We start from the raw sequence: 23,712 nt of genomic DNA, 5'->3' as shown, positions 1-23,712 counted from the left end.
TGACGAGCTTGGAGGGTACTATGGTGTTGAATGCCGAGCTGTAGTCGATGAACAGCATTCTCACGTAGTTATTCCTCTTGTCCAGGTGGGTTAGGGCAGTGTGCAGTGTGGTTGAGATTGCATCGTCTGTGGACCTATTTGGGCGGTAAGCAAATTGGAGTGGGTCTAGGGTGTCAGGTAGGGTGGAGGTGATATGGTCCTTGACTAGTCTCTCAAAGCACTTCATGATGACGGAAGTGAGTGCTACGGGCGGTAGTCGTTTAGCTCAGTTACCTTAGCTTTCTTGGGAACAGGAACAATGGTGGCCCTCTTGAAGCATGTGGGAACAGCAGACTGGTATAGGGATTGATTGAATATGTCCGTAAACACACCGGCCAGCTGGTCTGCGCATGCTCTGAGGGCGCGGCTGGGGATGCCGTCTGGGCCTGCAGCCTTGCGAGGGTTAACACGTTTAAATGTCTTACTCACCTCGGCTGCAGTGAAGGAGAGACCGCATGTTTTCGTTGCAGGCCGTGTCAGTGGCACTGTATTGTCCTCAAAGCGGGCAAAAAAGTTATTTAGTCTGCCTGGGAGCAAGACATCCTGGTCCGTGACTGGGCTGGGTTTCTTCTTGTAGTCCGTGATTGACTGTAGACCCTGTCACATGCCTCTTGTGTCTGAGCCATTGAATTGAGATTCCACTTTGTCTCTGTACTGACGCTTAGCTTGTTTAATAGCCTTGCGGAGGGAATAGCTGCATTGTTTATATTTGGACATGTTACCAGACACCTTGCCCTGATTAAAAGTAGTGGTTTGCGCTTTCAGTTTCACGCGAATGCTGCCATCAATCCACGGTTTCTGGTTAGGGAATGTTTTTATCGTTGCTATGGGAACGACATCTTCAACGCACGTTCTAATGAACTCGCACACCGAATCAGCGTATTCGTCAATATTTTTATCTGACACAATACGAAACATGTCCCAGTCCACGTGATGGAAGCAGTCTTGGAGTGTGGAGTCAGCTTGGTCTGACCAGCGTTGGACAGACCTCAGCGTGGGAGCCTCTTGTTTTAGTTTCTGCCTGTAGGCAGGGATCAGCAAAATGGAGTCGTGGTCAGATTTTCCGAAAGGGGGGCGGTGCAGGGCCTTATATGCGTCGCGGAAGTTAGAGTAACAATGATCCAAGGTTTTACCACCCCTGGTTGCGCAATCAATATGCTGATAAAATTTAGGGAGTCTTGTCTTCAGATTAGCTTTGTTAAAATCCCCAGCTACAATGAATGCAGCCTCCGGATAAATGGTTTCCAGTTTGCAAAGAGTTAAATAAAGTTCGTTCAGAGCCATCGATGTGTCTGCTTGGGGGGGGATATATACGGCTGTGATTATAATCGAAGAGAATTCTCTTGGAAGATAATGCGGTCTACATTTGATTGTGAGGAATTCTAAATCAGGTGAACAGAACGATTTGAGTTCCTGTATGTTTCCTTCATCACACCATGTCTCGTTAGTTATGAGGCATACACCCCCGCCACTCTTCTTACCAGAAAGATGTTTGTTTCTGTCGGCGCGATGCGTGGAGAAACCCGTTGGCTGCACCTCATCCGATAGCGTCTCTCCAGTGAGCAAAGTTTCCGTGAAGCAGAGAACGTTGCTGTCTCTGATGTCCCTCTGGAATGCCACCCTTGCTCGGATTTCGTCAACCTTGTTGTCAAGAGACTGGACATTGGCAAGAAGAATGCTGGGGAGTGGTGCGCGATGTGCCCTTTTTCGGAGTCTGACCAGAAGACCGCCTCGTTTCCCTCTTTTTCGGAGTCGTTTTCTTGGGTGGCTGCATGCAATCCATTCCGTTGTCCTGTTTGTAAGGCAGAACACAGGATCCGCGTCGCGGAAAACATATTCTTGGTCGTACTGATGGTGAGTTGACGCTGATCTTATATTCAGTAGTTCTTCTCGACTGTATGTAATGAAACCTAAGATGACCTGGGGTACTAATGTAAGAAATAACACGTAAAAAAAACAAAAAACTGCATAGTTTCCTAGGAACGCGAAGCGAGGCGGTCATCTCTGTCGGCGCCGGAAGTACATACTATGTACAGTATTTTCTGTGTGTTTCTTTGTACATTTCGGGGTCCTAGCGTGTCATTCATAGCATGGTGTTTGAAGCTAAGCATGTTAGATGTGAAGGCCTGCAGGGAGAAGGAGAAATCCTATTTTCTGTGGATTGTCAGTAATGGGGACTGAAACCACAGGCTAATTCTCTGCCTGTCCTGGTAATCTCCCTAGACCAGTCTATTACTGTGTGTGTGTGTGTGTGTGTGTGTGTGTGTGTGTGTGTGTGTGTGTGTGTGTGTGTGTGTGTGTGTGTGTGTGTGTGTGTGTGTGTGTGTGTGTGTGTGTGTGTGTGTGTGTGTGTGTGTGTGTGTGTGTGTGTGTGTCGGGGGAGGCAAAGAGAGCAAGCGAGAGATTAATAGAAATGGACATAGTTTGAGAAATAGAGAGAGATTGCGAGTCGAAAAGAGAGTTGGGGAACAATTTAGGTAGTGAGTGAGGTGCATCACAGTGAAAACATCATCCTGAATTTTCATTTCACTCCTACTTTCCCTCCCACGTTTTAAGAAAGATTGAAACAAACACACGTTGATTTTGTCCCCGACACCATGGCAGTTGTTGTTCTCCATCCTTCGTCCTCTGTTGTGGGGCTGTTGTTTTCCATCCTTCGTCCTCTGTTGTGGGGCTGTTGTTTTCCATCCTTTGTCCTCTGTTGTGGGGCTGTTGTTTTCCATCCTTCGTCCTCTGTTGTGGGGCTGTTGTTTTCCATCCTTCGTCCTCTGTTGTGGGGCTGTTGTTTTCCATCCTTCGTCCTCTGTTGTGGGGCTGTTGTTTTCCATCCTTCGTCCTCTGTTGTGGGGCTGTTGTTTTCCATCCTTCGTCCTCTGTTGTGGGGCTGTTGTTTTCCATCCTTCGTCCTCTGTTGTGGGGCTGTTGTTTTCCATCCTTCGTCCTCTGTTGTGGGGCTGTTGTTTTCCATCCTCCGTCCTCTGTTGTGGGGCTGTTGTTTTCCATCCTTCGTCCTCTGTTGTGGGGCTGTTGTTTTCCATCCTTCGTCCTCTGTTGTGGGGCTGTTGTTTTCCATCCTTCGTCCTCTGTTGTGGGGCTGTTGTTTTCCATCCTTCGTCCTCTGTGTTGGGGCTGTTGTTTTCCATCCTTCGTCCTCTGTTGTGGGGCTGTTGTTTTCCATCCCTCGTCCTCTGTGGTGGGGCTGTTGTTTTCCATCCTTCGTCCTCTGTGGTGGGGCTGTTATGGTTTGTGTGTGTTAGGTGTTTCATCTCTCAGGGCGACGCCAGCGTGATTAATGAGAAATATAAGACCAGCGCACAGGGCTCCCATGGTGAACACACACACACACACACACACACACACACACACACACACACAGCACAACGCTTCCACGGAGTTCTTCGTCATTATTCAGAATGCTCTTTGTGAGCCAAGCCACCAAATAAAACATACGCATGAGCACCGAACTGAGTGAGAAGTCATATCTCAAAGCTAAAGGAATAAAACAGATTGTTCCTGGGTTGTGCCTCATACAGCATGATGTATTGATGCCTAGCTAAACTGTATTTGTCCTAGCTCCATTTTGTACTGATGCCTTGCCTCATGTATTGTATTGTAAGGAACCACTCAGGTCCTGATCTCTTCACAAACCAGGCCACACATACTGGAGCCACCCGAGTGTCCTTCCTACACAGGTTATTGAAGGAGATGACGAAGGCTATTGCAGCTGAAACATTCATGTTGGTGCAGGAATAAAGCCTGGGAGCAGGAATAAAGCCTGGGAGCAGGAATAAAGCCTGGGAGCAGGATGTCGGCGTTCCTTTCTTTATGTCCTTTTCATGTTCAAGTTTATTTGACATATACTGTATTAGTAACTCATTGGAAGTCATCCCCACAGAGCGTGTAACAACTGATGATCACTTTAGCATATAGAAGCTTGAGAGAGAGATAGAGAGAAGACAGACAGGGAGAAAAACTCAGTCAGACAATACAGATATTCTTCTGTGTTAGAGGGTTTTAGTTCCACTGCCTGGGGCTAGTTGTAGGATGAGTCTTCAGTGTTCACTGAGTACTGTGACACCTCTGCTCAATGAGCTTTGATCCATCTCTCAAGACCCTCAGAGCAGATCCTTGGAACAGGGCACTTACAGGATACTGACAATCCAACCCAGAGAGTAGACTCTGGTGGTTGAAGTCAGGAGTTACCTTCTGAACTCTCTGAAGCACTTCGCCCTTATGGAATGAGATACCTCTTTTTTTTAGAGGACTACCCCAATGCGTGTGCCGTGTGCGTACTTGTGTTCCCCACGTATTCTGTTCTTAGGTAGCTTTTATGCTGGTAGCCTTGGTTGAGTCCCACGGGATGTTATACTGCAATTGAATACCTCAGTAGGACCTCAGTACTCTGAAGGAGCTCCAGACTCTGGCTGTAATAATGGGTCTGTTGAATAAATGGTTGAATACTCAGCTAGCTACTTCAAAACCCTATGCGTTCACCTACATTAGCAAGGTGAATGTCAGAAACTTGGCACTATTCAAATATTCATACCTTAATACCGACCTTGTGCCATCCTCTAATATTCGGTAATAACAGCACTAAACACAAGGGGTGCTATTTTCAAACTCCACTGACTCTCTGTAGTCCAAAGGTTAGCAATGCTAACAAGTACACGTATAATCCCATAGAGAATGCAAAGTAAAGTTATACAAGTACTCAAAAATGCTACTCATAGTTTGCTGCACGCACAAAACAAATTTTCGACGGCTGTTACCAAGCCAAGCAGGATTTTCGAAGAAGCTAACTACATAGCTAGATAGATAACTAGCTGCTATGTTAGCAAACAAAATGCACAACTGCAGTGCATTTGGCACATTTTACGCAGTTAACTGAATTGTTCTAAGAGAGCCATGACTACAAGTCCAGACTATGGGAGGTGCAAAGTACTACATAGAGCCATGACTACAAATCCAGACTATGGGAGGTGCACAGTACTACATAGAGCCATGACAACTGCAGAGCATTTTGCACATTTTACGCAGTTAACTGAATTGTTCTAAGATATCTAGCCGGCTGTAACGAGATCACCCGGTGTGTGCTGCACAACAGTGAATGACTGGCAAGGCACCGGTCTCTCATATTTGTGTGCTTGTTAACAAACATCACGCGACTGGGGACAACCGTATGAAGGTGAAATGAAGACTTAAATCTTCTTTAACTCCTATCCTAACGTATTCAGTGGTGTAAGTCATACTTAAATCCTTTTTTGGGGGGTATCTGTACTTTACTTTACTATTTATATTTTTGAGAACTTTTATTTTTACTTCACTCCTTTCCTAAAGAAATGATTGTACCTTTTACTCCAGATGTTTTCCCTGACAACAGGAAAATGGTCAAATTCACACACTTATCATCCCTACTGCCTCTGGGCTATCGGACTCACTAAACACAAATGTGTCTTTTGTAAATAATGTCCAAGTGTTGGAGTGTACCCTCGGCTGTCCATACATTTTCAAAACAAGAAAAATGGTGCTGTCTGCTTTGCTTAACATAAGGATTTTTTTGGATTATTCTAGTATGACAATTGGGTACTTTTTCCATCACTGAATGTATTGCACAAGTTGACTGAAGGTATTTACTGAAAAGGTACCTATAGATATCCAAACGTATATTTTGTTTTGGAAGAAATAGTTATAACTGGCTAGATATCCCCTGGCTATTTCCAAATACACCGGTATACGGTATATGCCGCCCAAGCCGACATGGCACCAAGGATTAGATGACGAACAGATATGTCAACACGAAAGAGAGCGAGCAGAGAAAAGAAGAGGTGAAAGGAAAAGAAAGATGAGGTAGAAGTTGAATGGAGTACATCAAAGATGAGAAGCGGGGAGGAGAGGAGGAGTGAGATGAGAGCATGCCATGCGGCAGTTATTATGTAGATGAGCGGAGTCAGAGACTCCTAAACACTTTGAGCGTTTCCTCATTCGTCACTGTCATCAGGCGGGTGTTTAGGAGGATGCGGCGAAGTAGAGAGCAGCTGTGTAGTGGCCCTGTCAGGACGACGTTTGACTTGCAGGACCAACTCTCTGATTGATCACCTCTCTACGGGCCTTGGATCTCCAGTCCCGCTGTTAACAGGTCCATGCGGAAAAAGAGAGAAAGACTTTCAAAAACATTGACAACCCCAGAGATGAGAACCCTGGCTGTAAATCTCTCTCTCTCTCTCTCTCTCTCTCTCTCTCTCTCTCTCTCTCTCTCTCTCTCTCTGCCTCTCCCCCCTCCCCCTCTGTCTTAGCTAGCCCCTCTGACTACTCTCACTAACTGTTGCAATCATTCCTCTGTTCTTCTCTCCTTTTTCTCACCCACCCCTCTCTCTCTCTCTCTCTCTCTCTCTCTCTCTCTCTCTCTCTCTCTCTCTCTCTCTCTCTCTCTCTCTCTCTCTCTCTCTCTCTCTCCCTGTTTCCTGTTAGCTTCTGCCTCCCTGTTTCCTGCTAGCTGCTGACTCCCTGTGTCCTGTTAGCTGCTGACTCTGACTCCCTGTATCCTGCTAGCTGCTGACTCTGACTCCCCGTGTCCGGCTAGCTGCTGATTCTGACTCCCTGTGTCCTGCTAGCTGCTGACTTTGACTCCCTGTGTCCTGCTAGCTGCTGACTCTGACTCCCCATGTCCTGCTAGCTGCTGACTCTGACGCCCTGTATCCTGCTAGCTGCTGACTCTGACTCCCTGTATCCTGCTAGCTGCTGACTCTGACTCCCTGTATCCTGCTAGCTGCTGACTCTGACTCCCTGTATCCTGCTAGCTGCTGACTCTGACTCCCTGTATCCTGCTAGCTGCTGACTCTGACTCCCTGTATCCTGCTAGCTGCTGACTCTGACTCCCTGTATCCTGCTAGCTTCTGACTCCCTGTATCCTGCTAGCTGCTGACTCTGACGCCCTGTATCCTGCTAGCTGCTGACTCTGACGCCCTGTATCCTGCTAGCTGCTGACTCTGACGTCCTGTATCCTGCTAGCTGCTGACTCTGACTCCCTGTATCCTGCTAGCTGCTGACTCCCTGTATCCTGCTAGCTGCTGACTCTGACGCCCTGTATCCTGCTAGCTTCTGACTCCCTGTATCCTGCTAGCTGCTGACTCTGACGCCCTGTATCCTGCTAGCTGCTGACTCTGACTCCCTGTATCCTGCTAGCTGCTGACTCCCTGTATCCTGCTAGCTGCTGACTCTGACTCCCTGTATCCTGCTAGCTGCTGACTCCCTGTATCCTGCTAGCTGCTGACTCCCTGTATCCTGCTAGCTGCTGACTCTGACTCCCTGTATCCTGCTAGCTGCTGACTCTGACGCCCTGTATCCTGCTAGCTTCTGACTCTGACGCCCTGTATCCTGCTAGGTGCTGACTCTGACGCCCTGTATCCTGCTAGCTGCTGACTCCCTGTATCCTGCTAGCTGCTGACTCTGACGCCCTGTATCCTGCTAGCTGCTGACTCCCTGTATCCTGCTAGCTGCTGACTCTGACGCCCTGTATCCTGCTAGCTGCTGACTCCCTGTATCCTGCTAGCTGCTGACTCTGATTCCGTGTTCTGCTAGTTGCTGACTCTGAATCCCCGTGTCCTGCTAGCTGCTGACTCTGACTCCCTGTATCCTGCTAGCTGCTGACTCCCTGTATCCTGCTAGCTGCTGATTCTGACTCCCTGTGTCCTGCTAGCTGCTGACTCCCTGTATCCTGCTAGCTGCTGACTCTGACTCCCTGTGTCCTGCTAGCTGCTGACTCCCTGTATCCTGCTAGCTGCTGACTCTGACTCCCTGTGGGGAGCTGAACTGTAATGATGACCTTGCCTGAGTTGGTGTTCTATTAGAATGCTGTAATCCCCAGGAGAGTGTCACTGACGAGTGTTGAATCAAACGGCTCAGCTATTACACAGCATTACATTATTTTTATACCACAACTATTACACACTTACATTATTTATATACCACAAAATCCTTTGGTGCGCAACAGAGGGTTTTGCAGTACACACACACACACACACACACACACACACACACACACACACACACACACACACACACACACACACACACACACACACACACACACACACACACACACACACACACACACACACACACACACACACACTCTCTCTCTGACAGGTGGAAGGACAGTAATGTTCAATTTCCTATTCCCTCGTAGCATGCTCTCTACCTCTGCCTCTCTCTTTCTCTTTCACTCCTCTCAAAGAGTCTGTAAGTTCTCTCTTCTGATCCCTTCTCTCCTCTCAGAGTGTGTCCCTCTCTGCCATGGATTCATTGGATTCTTTGACCCAATACCAGATTGTGTCCCCTAACCACACTGCTTGGGTTGTAAGGGGGCTGGTGGGAGGAGGAGGCTGGGCCTAGCTGTGCTTCAGGGAAAGTGTGTGTCACCACCCCCTCCAGCGTCTCCACAGACCAGCAACAGCAGGCAAACAAGTTCCCCCCTAACCCTCCCTTCGATCCACACACTGCCCTGTCCAGGCAGTTATTATAGGTCACAACCACTGTCACTGCTATTGTTGTCTTGTTGTCTGCATGACATTTCTGGACCATGCTAGGGGGCCAAGGGAACGGGTAAACAAGGATGGCAGACGTCAGGAATTACCTAGGCTGCGTCCCAAACGGCACCCCATTCCATCCATAGCGCACAACTTTTGATCAGAACTCTATGAGCCCTGGATAAAAATAATGCACTAAATAGGGAATATGATGCCATTTGTGATTTAGTACTGTATGGTACATACCCCTGCTGTTTGTTGTTCAGCAGCAGTCAGTCTGAATCAGCTCTGACTCTCATATAGACTGAAACCAATGTTTTATACAAGACATCTTCTCTTCAAAGTCTGCAAGTCCAGACTATGGGAGGTGCACAGTACTACATAGAGCCATGACTACAAGTCCAGACTATGGGAGGTGCACAGTACTACATAGAGCCATGACTACACGTCCAGACTATGGGAGGTGCACAGTACTACATAGAGCCATGACGACAAGTCCAGACTATGGGAGGTGCACAGTACTACATAGAGCCATGACGACAAGTCCAGACTATGGGAGGTGCACAGTACTACATAGAGCCATGACTACAAGTCCAGACTATGGGAGGTGCACAGTACTACATAGAGCCATGACTACAAGTCCAGACTATGGGAGGTGCACAGTACTACATAGAGCCATGACTACAAGTCCAGACTATGGGAGGTGCACAGTACTACATAGAGCCATGACTACACGTCCAGACTATGGGAGGTGCACAGTACTACATTGAGCCATGACGACAAGTCCAGACTATGGGAGGTGCACAGTACTACATAGAGCCATGACTACAAGTCCAGACTATGGGAGGTGCACAGTACTACATAGAGCCATGACGACAAGTCCAGACTATGGGAGGTGCACAGTACTACATAGAGCCATGACTACAAGTCCAGACTATGGGAGGTGCACAGTACTACATAGAGCCATGACTACAAGTCCAGACTATGGGAGGTGCACAGTACTACATAGAGCCATGACTACAAGTCCAGACTATGGGAGGTGCACAGTACTACATAGAGCCATGACTACAAGTCCAGACTATGGGAGGTGCACAGTACTACATAGAGCCATGACGACAGGTCCAGACTATGGGAGGTGCACAGTACTACATAGAGCCATGACGACAAGTCCAGACTATGGGAGGTGCACAGTACTACATAGAGCCATGACTACAAGTCCAGACTATGGGAGGTGCACAGTACTACATAGAGCCATGACTACACGTCCAGACTATGGGAGGTGCACAGTACTACATAGAGCCATGACTACAAGTCCAGACTATGGGAGGTGCACAGTACTACATAGAGCCATGACTACAAGTCCAGACTATGGGAGGTGCACAGTACTACATAGAGCCATGACTACACGTCCAGACTATGGGAGGTGCACAGTACTACATAGAGCCATGACGGCAAGTCCAGACTATGGGAGGTGCACAGTACTACATAGAGCCATGACTACAAGTCCAGACTATGGGAGGTACACAGTACTACATAGAGCCATGACTACAAGTCCAGACTATGGGAGGTGCACAGTACTACATAGAGCCATTACTACAAGTCCAGACTATGGGAGGTGCACAGTACTACATAGAGCCATGACTACAAGTCCAGACTATGGGAGGTGCACAGTACTACATAGAGCCATGACTACAAGTCCAGACTATGGGAGGTGCACAGTACTACATAGAGCCATTACTACAAGTCCAGACTATGGGAGGTGCACAGTACTACATAGAGCCATGACTACAAGTCCAGACTATGGGAGGTGCACAGTACTACATAGAGCCATGACTACAAGTCCAGACTATGGGAGGTGCACAGTACTACATAGAGCCATGACTACAAGTCCAGACTATGGGAGGTGCACAGTACTACATAGAGCCATGACTACACGTCCAGACTATGGGAGGTGCACAGTACTACATAGAGCCATGACTACACGTCCAGACTATGGGAGGTGCACAGTACTACATAGAGCCATGACTACATGGAACTCTATTCCACATCAACTCGCTCATGCATAGCAACACAAACACAGGCACAGACACGATAATATATGCACTATACATACACGTACACATGGATTTTGTGTATAAAGATATGTGGTAGTAGAGTAGGGGCCTGAGGACACACACTTTTACGTTTGTTTTATTGTTTTATTTAACATTTATTTAACTAGGCAAGTCCGAACAAATTCTTATTTACAATGACGGCCTACCCCTGCCAAACCCGGACAACGCTGGGCCAATTGTGCGCCGCCCTATGGGACTCCCAATCTCGGCCGGATGTGATACAGCCTGAAATCGAACAAGGGACTGTAGTCTTGCACGGATATGCCTCTTGCATTTAGACCGCTGTGCCACTCGGGAGCCAACTTAATGTGTTGTGAAATCTGTTATGTATTGTAATGCTTTTAAAATTGTATAAGTGCCTTAATGTAGCTGGGATCCCAGGAAGAGTAGCTGCTGCCTTGGCATTATGGGGATCCATAATACAAATACAAATACAGAGGAACAATTAAACAAGCAGACTATTTTCTTTACACTTCAGATATGGTGTTTGATTATGTAGAGAACACGGTAAATTCAACATTTACTTTGAATTGCATATTCTGTTACACTGCAATATCCTTCATTTTGCACAGAAAATAAAGAGGATAATTGACATATTTCTGCACTAATATTGTCCCCTCTAGCTTCTCACAAAGTAACAAAACTGTTTGTTTTTAATTACTTAGTGATGCTGAATGTCTGTGCGCACCAGCCTGAGGAACTGGCCAGTTCTATTAATGGGCCTCCTCAAGTCTATGTTTCCTCCTTGGGCTTTCATTGGTTCATCCGTATCACTGATGATTTGTAGGCAAGTGTCCGTAGTGGATGTGGCGAGGATTAAGGAGATACACTCGTAAACGCCTGATGGACTAGAGAACAGGGTGTTTTCCATGTGTGTGTGTGTGTGACGCTCGCAAACGTTTGATGAACTGATAGAACAGCGTGTGTTTTCCCCTCCTCAGCCGGAGATGCTTATTATGCTGATTTATGACTATTGATTTCAGTTTCCAACGGCTTTATTTGCTCGAAGCCATTCCCATTAAACTGTGGCTATGCAGGATGTGAATTAAGATTCTGGATTACACACGTCTTTCAGTTGTATCTGTCTGAGTGATGGGTTTTCTCTGTGTGTGTGTGTGTGTGTGTGTGTGTGTGTGTGTGTGTGTGTGTGTGTGTGTGTGTGTGTGTGTGTGTGTGTGTGTGTGTGTGTGTGTGTGTGTGTGTGTTTGGTAGAGTGACGGCTAATGAATAAGTAAGCAGTGCGTGCCTCTGAAAGACTGAGGGGGATAAACAAACTTGAAGTAATTTCTGTTTTGGTTGGCCTTCTTTGAAACACACCGGCCAAGCCCATTGGCTGAAAGTGAGGCTTTGTGTCTGAGGAAACCAATCAGATCTGAGCGAGGATGTTTTGAAAAGTTCATTGGATGCTTTCTGTTTGCGAGCTGAATGAGGACGTTCTTTGAAAAGCGCACATTCAGCCTTTTGTTGTGCCTTTTTTGGCCGTTGAGCAGCTCTCTCAATGGGATTTAAATTTGATTTGATTCATTGAGATTAGACTGGTGCCCCAATTTCACCCCATTGATTCAGTGATAGATTTGAAATGTAAACCACCTTGTGTTTTAAAGCGTGCCGTGTGTTCTGGATTAAAGAGAGACGCAGGCAATTGTACCGTTGGCATATCCTCCGTAAGGGCAAGTAGAGTGTGCCCCCTAATGCCCAAAACATGCAACTAACCCAACAGTTATTACTTGTTGCTAGATATATTTAAGACAAGTTACTGGTTTGGATCTGATTAATATTATTATGGTGAAGATGTAGGCCACAGATTGACACTTACTATGGTATAATGTCAAGTTGATGCACTCGGGTTCAGGTTAATTGACCCCTAAGCCTAGCCCCTATTCAGTCTCGCTACCCTCCTCTCTCCCACTCATAAGACCCCTCCATGGTGTCTGCTTGAGGTCAAGCCAATGTTATACTTATTTGGGTGAAGAGGGATGTAGGATATACCCTTTATCTCTTTCTAGAATTAACCCCTATCTGTACCCCTTAGGCACAGGGGATTGGATACACAATATAGGGAAAATCCTATCTGGCTCATCCAAGTAAAGAGCTACTGTGATATTGTGTATACCTATCCAATCCTTTCAGATCTATGTGGGGCCAGGTTGTGAACATGTCTCTGGCCAGGGCCTTTCTCTCCCCTCTGCCTGAAGGTAATCTGCATGCAAGGTCATCTGCTCTCTCTTTCTGCTCTCTCTCTGCTCTCTCTCTCTCTCTCTCTCTGCTCTCTCTCTCTCTCTGCTCTCTCTATACTCTCTCTCCCTGCTCTCTCTCTCTCTACTCTCTCTCCCTGCTCTCTCTCTGCTCTCTCTCTCTCTCTCTCTCTCTCTCTCTGCAACTCCCTGGTCTACTCCAGATGCACATACATGCGGGCACTCAGCTGGGCTGTAACTGATACTGTCTTATCGCACCGACTGGATGTGGGGGGAGGATGGGAAGTGGGGGAAGCACTGGGCCCTGGTCCATACTGGCAGACCTCATACCTGGGCTGAGCATCAGCCGCACTGCGGTGCCACTGATAGTCAGAGAGGGACAGACGGACAGACAGAGAAATAGGCTGTTCCCATACAGTTCTTCTCTCATCTCAGGGCATCTCAGGGCTGTTTTTATCAGGTTATTCTACCCGAGAACACGTGTTGCAGAGCCCTGTAATAACTCACCCTCTTCCCACCTAACCCAGTCTCCTTACAGGACATGGTTAGTGTCTTCTTTCTTCCTCCATGTCTCCTCTCCACAGAGACCTGATGTCTGAGGTGTTTCTGTGTCTCCGCTGTGGTTTTAGAAAAATACACAAATTTAAGAGATTGTCTCGTTCTCCTGTTTCCAGATCCTAGTTACAGTACAGACTGTACAAGCTGATCCATTTAGCTTGGTTCTGGATGTCACCATTTATTCAATCATATCCATTATGAGCCAAGAGATCAAGGAAAGGGCATAGTGATTTATAGATGGGTTTTTTTTGTGTGTGAAAAGTGAACAGCCATACAGGCATGAGTGGAATTGAGTCATGTCCATTGGACTGAGGATGGCAGGCAGGGTATATTCTCTCTGCAGAAATCAATATTGATTTACTAGCCAGCCAGCCAGTCAGCCACTCACCCAGCCAGCCAGCAAGCCAGCCAACCAGACACCAACCACCCAGCCAGCTTCCAACCCAGCCAGCCAGCAACCCGAAACCCTATCCAACCCCTCCCCCTGTCTACCAAAGCATCTCAATACTGTAACACTCCTCTCCTTCCCAGAAGCTCTCTCCTCTCTCTCTTTCTTTATTTCTCTCATTCTCTTCGTCAAACATGTGTGATCTACCACTTGTTTCATCTCAGTACCTTGCAGGCATTTAGAGAATGAACTCTCTGTTCTGTCTCTCGGTGTCCCTCCCCTCCTCTCCTTTTCTCAACCAGGGCACACTGCTCCCTTTTTCTCCATGGTGGGTCCCTGAGGAGACATGCTGCTAGAACAGGTGGCTCTGCAATGAACTCTGTCAGAGAGAGAGCGAGAGAGAGAGAGGGAGAGGATTCCTTAATACATTCACTGAGTTACTGTGTTGGTGCTGAGTTGAGAAAGAGAGGGGAGTCAGTAGTGTCAGCCCAAATGTTGTCAGAACAGAGAGAGAGGGAGCGAGAAAGAGACAGATTGTGTGTCTGTGTGTGTGTGTTTGCTTTTGTGTGTGTGATTAATTGCGTGGGTGTGTGTGTTTGTTGACAATGCTGGTACAACTACAGTATAGCCTTGCTTACAGTGACTAGCTGTGATATTTACTATGCCAGCGGAAGAGGCTGTGTCATTCGTTATATAGTATCAATATCAAGTCAATACTTTGAAGTTTAGTAATGATTGCATGTTTTTGAGCCGAGTCCCGGTCGTCTGTTTGGATCCCGGCCCTCACCCTGGGAACCACGTTATCTCCCAGCCCAAGTGCCAGACGGACTCTGGTTGTTTGTGTACGGAAGTTGTGTGTGTGTGTGTGTGTGTGTGTGTGTGTGTGTGTGTGTGTGTGTGTGTGTGGCTAGAGTCTCTCTCTCTCTCTCTCTCTCTCTCTATGTCACATTCATGAGCAGCTGGTGTTGGTTAGCCCATTTCCCATTTCCACAGCATAAGCACTGTGTCACTTTGTAAATGGCAGAATCTGCATCGGTGCCTTTCGGCCCCAGTGAACACAACAAACATAGCACAGGCCTGCGACCTCAGTACCCTGCCAACCAGCGACACAGATTACACAATGCAGCAACACGCGCAAAGACAAACAGAAAGGCAAGTCTGCGAGTTCCCAATCACCACCTCTACCGCCCTTCAGAGATCAGGTGAGGGTAGCCTGAGGTTTAATATAAAACAACTAAAACACAAACAAATGAAACAGAAAAATACAAAAACAGAAAGTTCCAGGCTGACCTTCTCTCTTACACACACACACACACACACGCACGCACGCACACACACAATAATCAAGGCCAATTGGACTCACACCAACACCAAGATGATTCAAAATAACAGGAAGTAATTGAACTAATACTGTGAACGATGGCATTTCCTGGTTTATATGCATGGCTGAGTTATACAAAACATTATTGATGGGAGCAAAGGCAGAAACGCTTCAGAAAAATTGTGAAAATATGGTGAAAATATCTCTCTCTTTTCCTTCCTACCTCTCCCACCCCCTCTTTCTTCCTCATCTCTATATCTTGCTCTCTCTCTCTCTCTCTCTCTCTCTCTCTCTCTCTCTCTCTTTTCCTTCTCTCCCTTCCTGCCTCTCCCTCCTCCTCCCCTTCCTCCTGGTGTGTGTGTGTGATAAAAGCAGTGACACTTGTGACTCTGGGTCCCATCCTACGCTATATCTGACGTTCTGATAGGAAGTGCAGGGATTCGGGGCTGTGCGCTAATCTCTTAATGTATGTTCCCTTGTGTGTGTGTATGTGTGTGTTTTGTGTGATTGTGTGTGTGTGTGTGTGTGTGTGTGTGTGTGTGTGTGTGTGTGTGTGTGTGTGTGTGTGTGTGTGTGTGTGTGTGTGTGTGTGTGTGTGTGTGTGTGTGTGTGTGTGTCTGTGTGAGTGTGTCTGTGTGAGTGTGTCTGTGTGAGTGTGTCTGTGTGTATTCCCTCATCCTTGGCAGGGCTAGTCATGGTCCCAGAGGAAATAGATGGCGCCTTATCTGCCTTTATGGATTTATATTTTTAACCCAAGTTGGGTATGTTTCTGTATGTGTTTGCCTCTCAATGTGTGTGCGCTTGCCTCTATGTATCTGTATGTGTGTCTTGCTCCTTAAGGATGGACACGGAAGGTTATCAGAAGGCATTTCTTTTAATAGAAATGCTATCAATGACCTGCTAATTGAGGCATTAATCAAATTAACTGACTCAAGCAAGCTCAGGTGAATTATGATCATTTGGTATGTTTAGCAGAAATGAACCTATGTCTTTACGCTCACCTTGAGCTTTAACACTCTCTGAAAGAGATGTCCCAGACAGTTCATCATATTAGCTCTTGGTGAAAAATAATATGATTCCCTTATTTGTTTGTTTGTCGCCTACAGACTCCATCTTAGCAAGTCCCTCATTTGTCAGTTGAGTTTCATCTGATAACTGATGGATTTCCTAATATGGATGCCGTAGTGTCGTTCCTAAGTCACCACTAGGTGGCTTTCAACAGTGAGATAGAGGTATAGCTGCCCCAGTCAGTGTAATAATGTAATGCATAGATGTATTCGAGTCTATCTATCTCAATTTGATTTTCATACCGGCTCCAAGGCCTGTCAGAATTAGTTAGACATATTTTAATCTTCAATTGTTCTCTAAGTCTTTCTTCCACCACTGTTCAACAACTAGAAACTTCCTGTTTTCAGAGAAATAATTGTATGAGATTGTGTTGCAGTTTGTAAACAAGACAATGTGTTAACATTGTTATGGCAGGGTCAATTCAATTCCAGCTAATATCTTTGTTTTCTATCTTTTGGTCATAGCACTCATCTCATACCCTCCTCATAGCAGATCTCCCTCTCACACACATAGGCCTGTTACCTGGTCTCAAATCTCAAACAGGGAAGGGAGAGGTAGTTCAGTGTTGTGCTGATCTAGTGAGAAAAGCAATTTAGCCTCCTGGCCCCACAAGCCTTCAGGAGTCTCCACACATCAGAGGCATGGTGGCAGTGAGGACCCAGGGACCAGTACAGGCCAAGTCAATGCCTGCCCTGGTCCAGCTCTGGATGTTGGTGAGACTCTATGGAAAGCAAGGGGAAGATCAATGTTTTCTGAGAATATTGCCTGCCAGTCCCCCTGAGAAAGAGAAGCTGCTAGTAGGAATTTACTGAAGGCTTGACTGTTCTGTCCAGGCTGGGTTCAGGGTCGGGGTCAGGGAAGAGAGGATATGAGAGGATGAAAGAAGAGACCAGAGGGATGTTTTGTCCAGACGGATCAGGAAAGAGAGAGGAAAGGGATGTAGGGATGTTTTGGACAGTAGAGCGGATTCAAGGTTTTGAGACAGTAAGAGGTTTTTTAACACTGAGCAGCCCTGTGCTGTGACCTGGCTGATGTAGGTCATGGTTGGTTTGGGGAATCAAAACTTTTGATACGAAGAACTCTGAACTTTCTTACATTTCTTCCTTGTTCTGACTGTGACTCCTCCCCTTTGGATGAGCAAGCAAAGCAAACTGACAAGACCAGGGTTTCATTGAACCAGCACAAGCTTTTGTCTGTGTTACCTTCTATTGGGTGTGTTTTTCTACTCTGATATGGGCAAAAGTAGGATTGCAAAATTCCCAGGTTTTTCAGAAATCCTGGATGGAAGATTCCCAGAATAAGGAGGAAATAAGCAGGAAATCCTGAATCGTTCAACCTGGATCTCTGGAAAATCATTTCATTTTGGGAAAGTCACTGGAATTGTGCAACCCGAGGGCAAGGTGTTGAGGAAAGGCAGCCTGTCTGAAAGGCATGTTGAGGTCACAGTGTTGAAGGTCACATGCTGTACCTCCTCCCTATGAAGGCAGCCAGCGCCAGGCTGAGGCCAGGGACAGAGAGAGATAAGGTCCCAAAGGAGCTCTAGTATCTTAATCACTCTACCTGCCAAGGAGAAAGGGAGGAGAAGGAGAGAGGGAAAAGGAGAAGGAGAGAGGAGGGAGGGGAGCTCTCACTCAGTGGGATTTGGACCTGAGCCTATCGCACTTTGTGTTTGTGTGTGTGTGTGTGTGTGTGTGTGTGTGTGTGTGTGTGTGTGTGTGTGTGTGTGTGTGTGTGTGTGTGTGTGTGTGTGTGTGTGTGTGTGTGTGCGTGTGCGCGTGCGTGTGTGTTTGTGTGTGCGTGCATAATCTCTGGTGTTCAAAGTATTCCCTAGGTTGCCATTGCAGCCTAATAACAGTGTCAGTGTGATTAATGGTAGTAGGAGTGGCATGGCACTGAGTCCCTGATTACACCCTCATTCAACTACATTACCCAACCTGCCCTGCCTTTCCATAGGGAATACACTACAGCCGTGTCTTTAAAGTACTTAGAAGATTCCTTTGGTAACAGGATCCAATACTGTGACCCAGTGATCATTTTTAGAAGATTAGAAAGGTTTAGAAGGGTTAGAATGATACTCTGTTGTGATTCCCTCATGAAAACTGTCCCCAATCTGGTGTGATCAACATGGACATCTCCCTACCACTCGTTCTCTTTTTCTTTTAGTCATTCTCTTTCTGTTGATCTCTCTCTCTCTTCCACTGCAGTGTGTGGACAGCTGTAAAGGCAAATATCTGTCTTTGTTTGTCAGATTGTCTGTTTGACACCCGTGTGATGGTCAGGCAACAGGCTACAGCCCTGCTGTCTGTCCACCACACAGAGCTTTGAACAGGGGACATCTGAGGCCTTGTGGCAGACAAAGAAGCCCTTAGAGGGCCAGACAGAGAGGAAGAGAGAAGTAAAGAGAGGTAGGGACTAGAGCAGGCTGCTGGGGGGAGGACTGCTCATAATAATGGCTGGTATGGTTTCGATGTGTTTGATGTATTCAATACCATTACATTTATTCCATTCCATCCATTATTATGAGCCCGTCCTCTCCAATTTAGGTGCTACCGGCCGCCTGTGGTAGAGACGGAGGTAGAGCAGAGAAAGGTAGAGGGTTGAATCCTAACTTGGTATGCATGGTCAGGCTTTACCTCAACTCAGACTATTGCTCAAATCATGAAGGAGATATCCCTAAAGTTACGTCTCTGTTGACAGGAATTCTGTTATAATCATCTGACCCGGTCTCCTCCCTCCTCTCCCCTAGGCTCGTTCATGATGGTGAACTCGTCCCAGCATGCCGCGGGGCAGCGGGCCCACCTCCTCCTCCATTCGCTGAGTGAGAACGACACGCACTGCATCCAGTTCAGCTACTTCCTGTACAGCCGCGACGGCCACTCCCCCGGGGAGCTGCAGCTCTACATCAGGGTCAATGGGGGGCCGTGGGGCAGTGCCGTGTGGAACGTCTCCGGGTCACATGGACGCCAGTGGCACCAGGTGGAGCTAGCCGTCAGCACATTCTGGCCCAGCGAATACCAGGTGAGCGCTAATAATACATCTGCTGTGTTAATACATACAGTATAGTAAGTCTATGTCTAATACTACTCCGTTAGCACCTTCCAGGCCCAGCAAATACCAGGCCCAGCAAATACCAGGGGAGAGACAATGCTATGCTAATGCTACATTGACAGTAATATGGCTCTATAACCAGGTGAGGATTAGGGTGAGTGGCACCAGGTGAAGCTAGGGGTTTCCAGATGTTCATATCGTCCTACCGTCCTTCTTTCACCCCATGATTTATGATATTACCAGCTTAGTATACAAGGGGGTGCAAAAAAAAGCGCATTGGGTGATGATTACCAGAATGCTAACAAAATGAGCACAAGTAATAGCACATTTCTATTTAGGATGTTAACTAAATATGCTACCGAGTGCAAACGAAAATAAATTAATTCCAGCTCATAAAGTTTTACATACAGTACCAGTCAAAATTTGACACACCTACTCATTCCAGGGTTTTCTTTATTTTTTACTATTTTCTAAATTGTAGAATAATAGTGAAGACATCAAATCTATGAAATGACACATACGGAATCATGTAGTAACCAAAAAAGTGTTAAACAAATCTAAATATATTTTATATTTGAGATTCTTCAAAGTAGCCACCCTTTGCCTTGATGACAGCCTTGCACACTCTTGGCATTCTCTCAACCAGCTTTATGAGGTAGTCACCTGGAATGCATTTCAATTAACAGGTGTGCCTTGATATTAAAAGTTAATTTGTGGAATTTCTTAACTTAATACATTTGAGCAAATCAGTTGTGACCCGTTTTAGGAAGCTAGGCATATGTCACGGTCACTACTTCACAGGCGAACCGTTAGAACGTCAACTTTAAAAAAAAATCTAAATGTGTTTTTGCGCAGAAATGCCTTCTCGAACATACAAACATGTATGCCATCTGCAAATATGAATAACATTGTCAAATTACGAGCCTAGTTGGTTTAGCCAAAGAAAAAGTGAGCAAGCTTCCCGGTATCCATGATTGTCTGAAATAATGAGTGGGCTGGACATGTCGAGAGATGAGTTTGGATTGGTCTGCCATATACTGTAGCATGCTTCTGTCTATTTAAGCTGGTCAGTATGTCTAGGTCATCCTGTCTAACGCAGTTTTAAAAAAATGTACTGTGTATTAAAACTGCATAAGTGTTGCTCTCCACTTTCTGGAGGACTGAGTTTTGATATCGGATTACATCTTCACACTAAGGGCAACCATGGCATCCGACAGGAGACGCATCCACCAAGAATGATGTATATGGGTAAGATAGTCTGGCTAGCTACATTATCAGATATGACATGTTTCTAGCTATAGCCTAATGTTAGCTAGCTAACATTGAACCTGGTTGGTTTGCTACCTGCAGATTCATGCAGGGTAGTAACTACATGTGCTGTATGTATGGTTCATTGTTTACCTAGCTAGCTAGCTAGCTAGCTAGCTAGCTAGCTACATGTCTTAACAAAGACTCCACTATGCAAGAAATAATTTCGGGTGAGTTCATAAATTCAGTCTGGCCATCTACTCCGATTTCAGAGCACTCTCGTCTGAATGTGCCAGAGAGCACAGAATAACTGATGAATTTACAAACGCTCAACACCCGTTGAATATGGCCGGTGTCAGTAAACTAAACTCATCGGCCAGAGTGTCCTCTGTGCGCTCTGAACACGAAACGCTCTGAATTTACAAATGGACAATCTGACAGCACAGTTGCAGTCACCAACACTTTGGATAACCTAATAGCCTAACCAGCTCTGCTAGGGCGAGTAATGTTCAGTGAGCTGTTCTCTCTCTCTCTCACAGATGTCTGGAAGTAGCTAGCAAGTTAGCTTGGGTGCTATGATGAAAGTGGTTCTCATGAGGACAGCCACAGGAAAAGAAGACCCAAAGTTACCTCTGCTTCAGAGGATAAGTTCATTAGAGTTACCAGCCTCAGAAATTGCAGCCCAAATATTGGCTTCACAGAGTTAAAGTAACAGACACACCTCAAGGAGACTGCGTGAATCAGGCCTTCATGGTCCACTTGCTGCAAAGAAACCACTACTAAAGGACAGAAATATTAAGAAGAGACTTGCTTTATCCAAGAAACACGAGCAATGAACATTAGACCGGTGGAAATCTGTCCTTTGCTCTAATGAGTCCAAATTAGATTTTTGGTTCCAACCGCCGTGTCTTTGTGAGACACAGAGTAGGTGAATGGATGATCTCTGCATGTGTGGTTCCCACATGAAGCATGGAAAAGGAGGTGTGATGGTGTTGGGGTGCTTTGCTGGTGATACTGTCTGTGATTTATTCAGAATTCAAGGAACACTGGTCATTTTGGATGTTTTTCTAAAAATAAAAAGACTACGTCCAGCTTTCCCTCCAGACTAGTATATGGCAAGTTAAACTTAGGGAATTCTGCAATTTTTTTTTTTACACAGGAACAAAATATGCATCTTATAAGAAATACCTTGCTGCATTTTGTAAACAGATGTAAAATGCTTCTTATTGTAATTTCTGCCGGCATCAGACTAATTTTGTGATTCAGTTGCACTTCTAAACCCGGATGAGAATTCACAGGTTTCTATCAGCAGACAGCGTTCTGACTAATGTGGAGATACTTTTCGCCAGCCTATTTTTCTCCAGTAAAATGCAAGATTAACTTTAGGACCTGTAGCTGGCCTCATTCTTTCTATGCTATGCCTAAACATTAGAAATATGAATGCCATGGATTGTTTATTTTTTTTAAAGCCCTTGGTTTTTCATCTTAAGCTCATTTACTTGTGGCTGCCAGCCAAATAGCTTTGCACTTTGTTACGAATCCCTTTTGGCCCGACAGTCTAGGGGGGATGGTAATGAGACCCGTAACATAACTCATGCAAATTATTATTGTGACAAAGTAAAAGTGTGCACGAAATAACCACGACAACAGAAATCTACCGTCAAACTCTAGGTTTATTTATAAACACACGGTAATGGGGGGGAGCAGGAAAAGGGGCTGAGCTGGACCCAAGGAAAGAAACAATAAGTATACAAAAACACACCCTAAGCTAGACTAGCCTACTTTAACAACAGCTAACTAACTAACCAAAAATGCAGTGGGTGGTCCGCCCAGTTCTAACTAGTGTATTTAACAAAGTTCACCTACGGGTAGTGTATGCCCATGGGCGACTTGTCTTGGTTTCCCCCTTTTCCCACCAGCAACAAACAAATACCATAACCAAAAATAATACTCACAGGTGATGACAAAGTGCTATGAAGTGCTTTAAACGAAAGAGAGGTTAAGACACAAAGCGAGAGTGAAACACAGAGACCTACAGACATGGCATTACAGAGAGATTGAGCTGAGCTGAGCTCCAGAACAAACAAATGATGGGGTTTTTAAACCATGGGGAAGGAACTGTGATAGTGTAGGAAATAGGAGGAGGTGTGTCTTCTGATTGATGATTGATTGTTGACTGATTGGGGAGTGATGGTTTTCACCTGTGAGGGGAGAAGGAGAGAAAAGAAACACACACACAGGATACACACAGACACAGGATAACTGTATCCGTAACACACTTCTATTGTCATCTGATGAAAATGTATCTATTTTCTGCCGTATGTGTTGCACCAATGTATTTTCTGTGAAGGAAAACTATAGTTGCACGTCTGCCTTGATCAACATCATCGGCAAAGATGTTGTTTGGGGTTAACTGCCTTGCTCAAGGGCAGAATGGCAGATTTTTCTACCTTGCTGGCTCTGGATTGGACCAGCAACATATCAGTTACTGTACCCAATGCTCTTATTCCATAGGTTACCTGGTTGATTGGTTGGTTGATTGATTAAGAACAGAACATTTGCTTTTAGAGCCGTCACACATAGAGTATGTTCTATACTGCAGCTGAGAAACTATGCCAGAGACCAGCCGCTAGTGGGCCACCACATGCTTGCTACCTGGGAAACATCATGCCCTTGATTTAGTTTCATCTGTTGTGCTTGTGCTGCTTGAATAGAAAAAATATGTGCAAACTACCAGTTTGTCCCAGAGGAGCGGGTACTGCTGCACTATGTCATCGTGACAACATGGGAATATGAATGTGGTATAGTAGTGTATTTGTCGTGTATTTACCTGTATGACTTAATGTCCCCCAGTGCAGCAGAGCAATCAATATCTCTTTGTTCTGCCCTGTGTTTAGTTGATGGTGTTGTTATGGCTATTGTGTGTGCGTGCGTGTGTGCGTGTGTGCGTGTGTGCGTGTGTGCGTGTGTGTGTGTGTGTGTGTGTGTGTGTGTGTGTGTGTGTGTGTGTGTGTGTGTGTGTGTGTGTGTGTGTGTGTGTGTGTGTGTGTGCGCGTGTGTGTGTGGTGGGATATTTGGAGGAAGCCTCATTAAATCCTGTGATTTATACCTCTAGCCGTCTCTCGTTTGCCCTCCTCCAAAACGCCCTTTAACGAGAAGCCACCAGCTGTGTGTGTGTGTGTGTGTGTGTGTGTGTGTGTGTGTGTGT

General features: G+C 46.0%; 1 protein-coding gene across 10 annotated transcripts in view; it reads left to right on the top strand.

Moving 5' to 3' along the window:
* The window catches only part of LOC118398965 (receptor-type tyrosine-protein phosphatase U-like), a 305,732-nt gene that overhangs the window by 150,751 nt on the left and 131,269 nt on the right, over positions 1 to 23,712 (top strand). For all 10 annotated transcript variants that reach the window (XM_052472190.1, XM_052472185.1, XM_052472195.1 and 7 more), the window contains exon 3: positions 18,955 to 19,226. In XM_052472190.1, the coding sequence (XP_052328150.1) occupies positions 18,955 to 19,226 (272 nt within the window). The remainder of the gene's footprint in view (positions 1 to 18,954; positions 19,227 to 23,712) is intronic.

This window comes from Oncorhynchus keta, chromosome 20 (genome assembly GCF_023373465.1).
Source record: "Oncorhynchus keta strain PuntledgeMale-10-30-2019 chromosome 20, Oket_V2, whole genome shotgun sequence".
NCBI classification, from domain to species: Eukaryota; Metazoa; Chordata; class Actinopteri; order Salmoniformes; family Salmonidae; genus Oncorhynchus; species Oncorhynchus keta.
The sequence above is the reverse complement of the archived record's forward strand: the minus strand, read 5'-3'. Positions and strand labels throughout refer to the sequence as shown.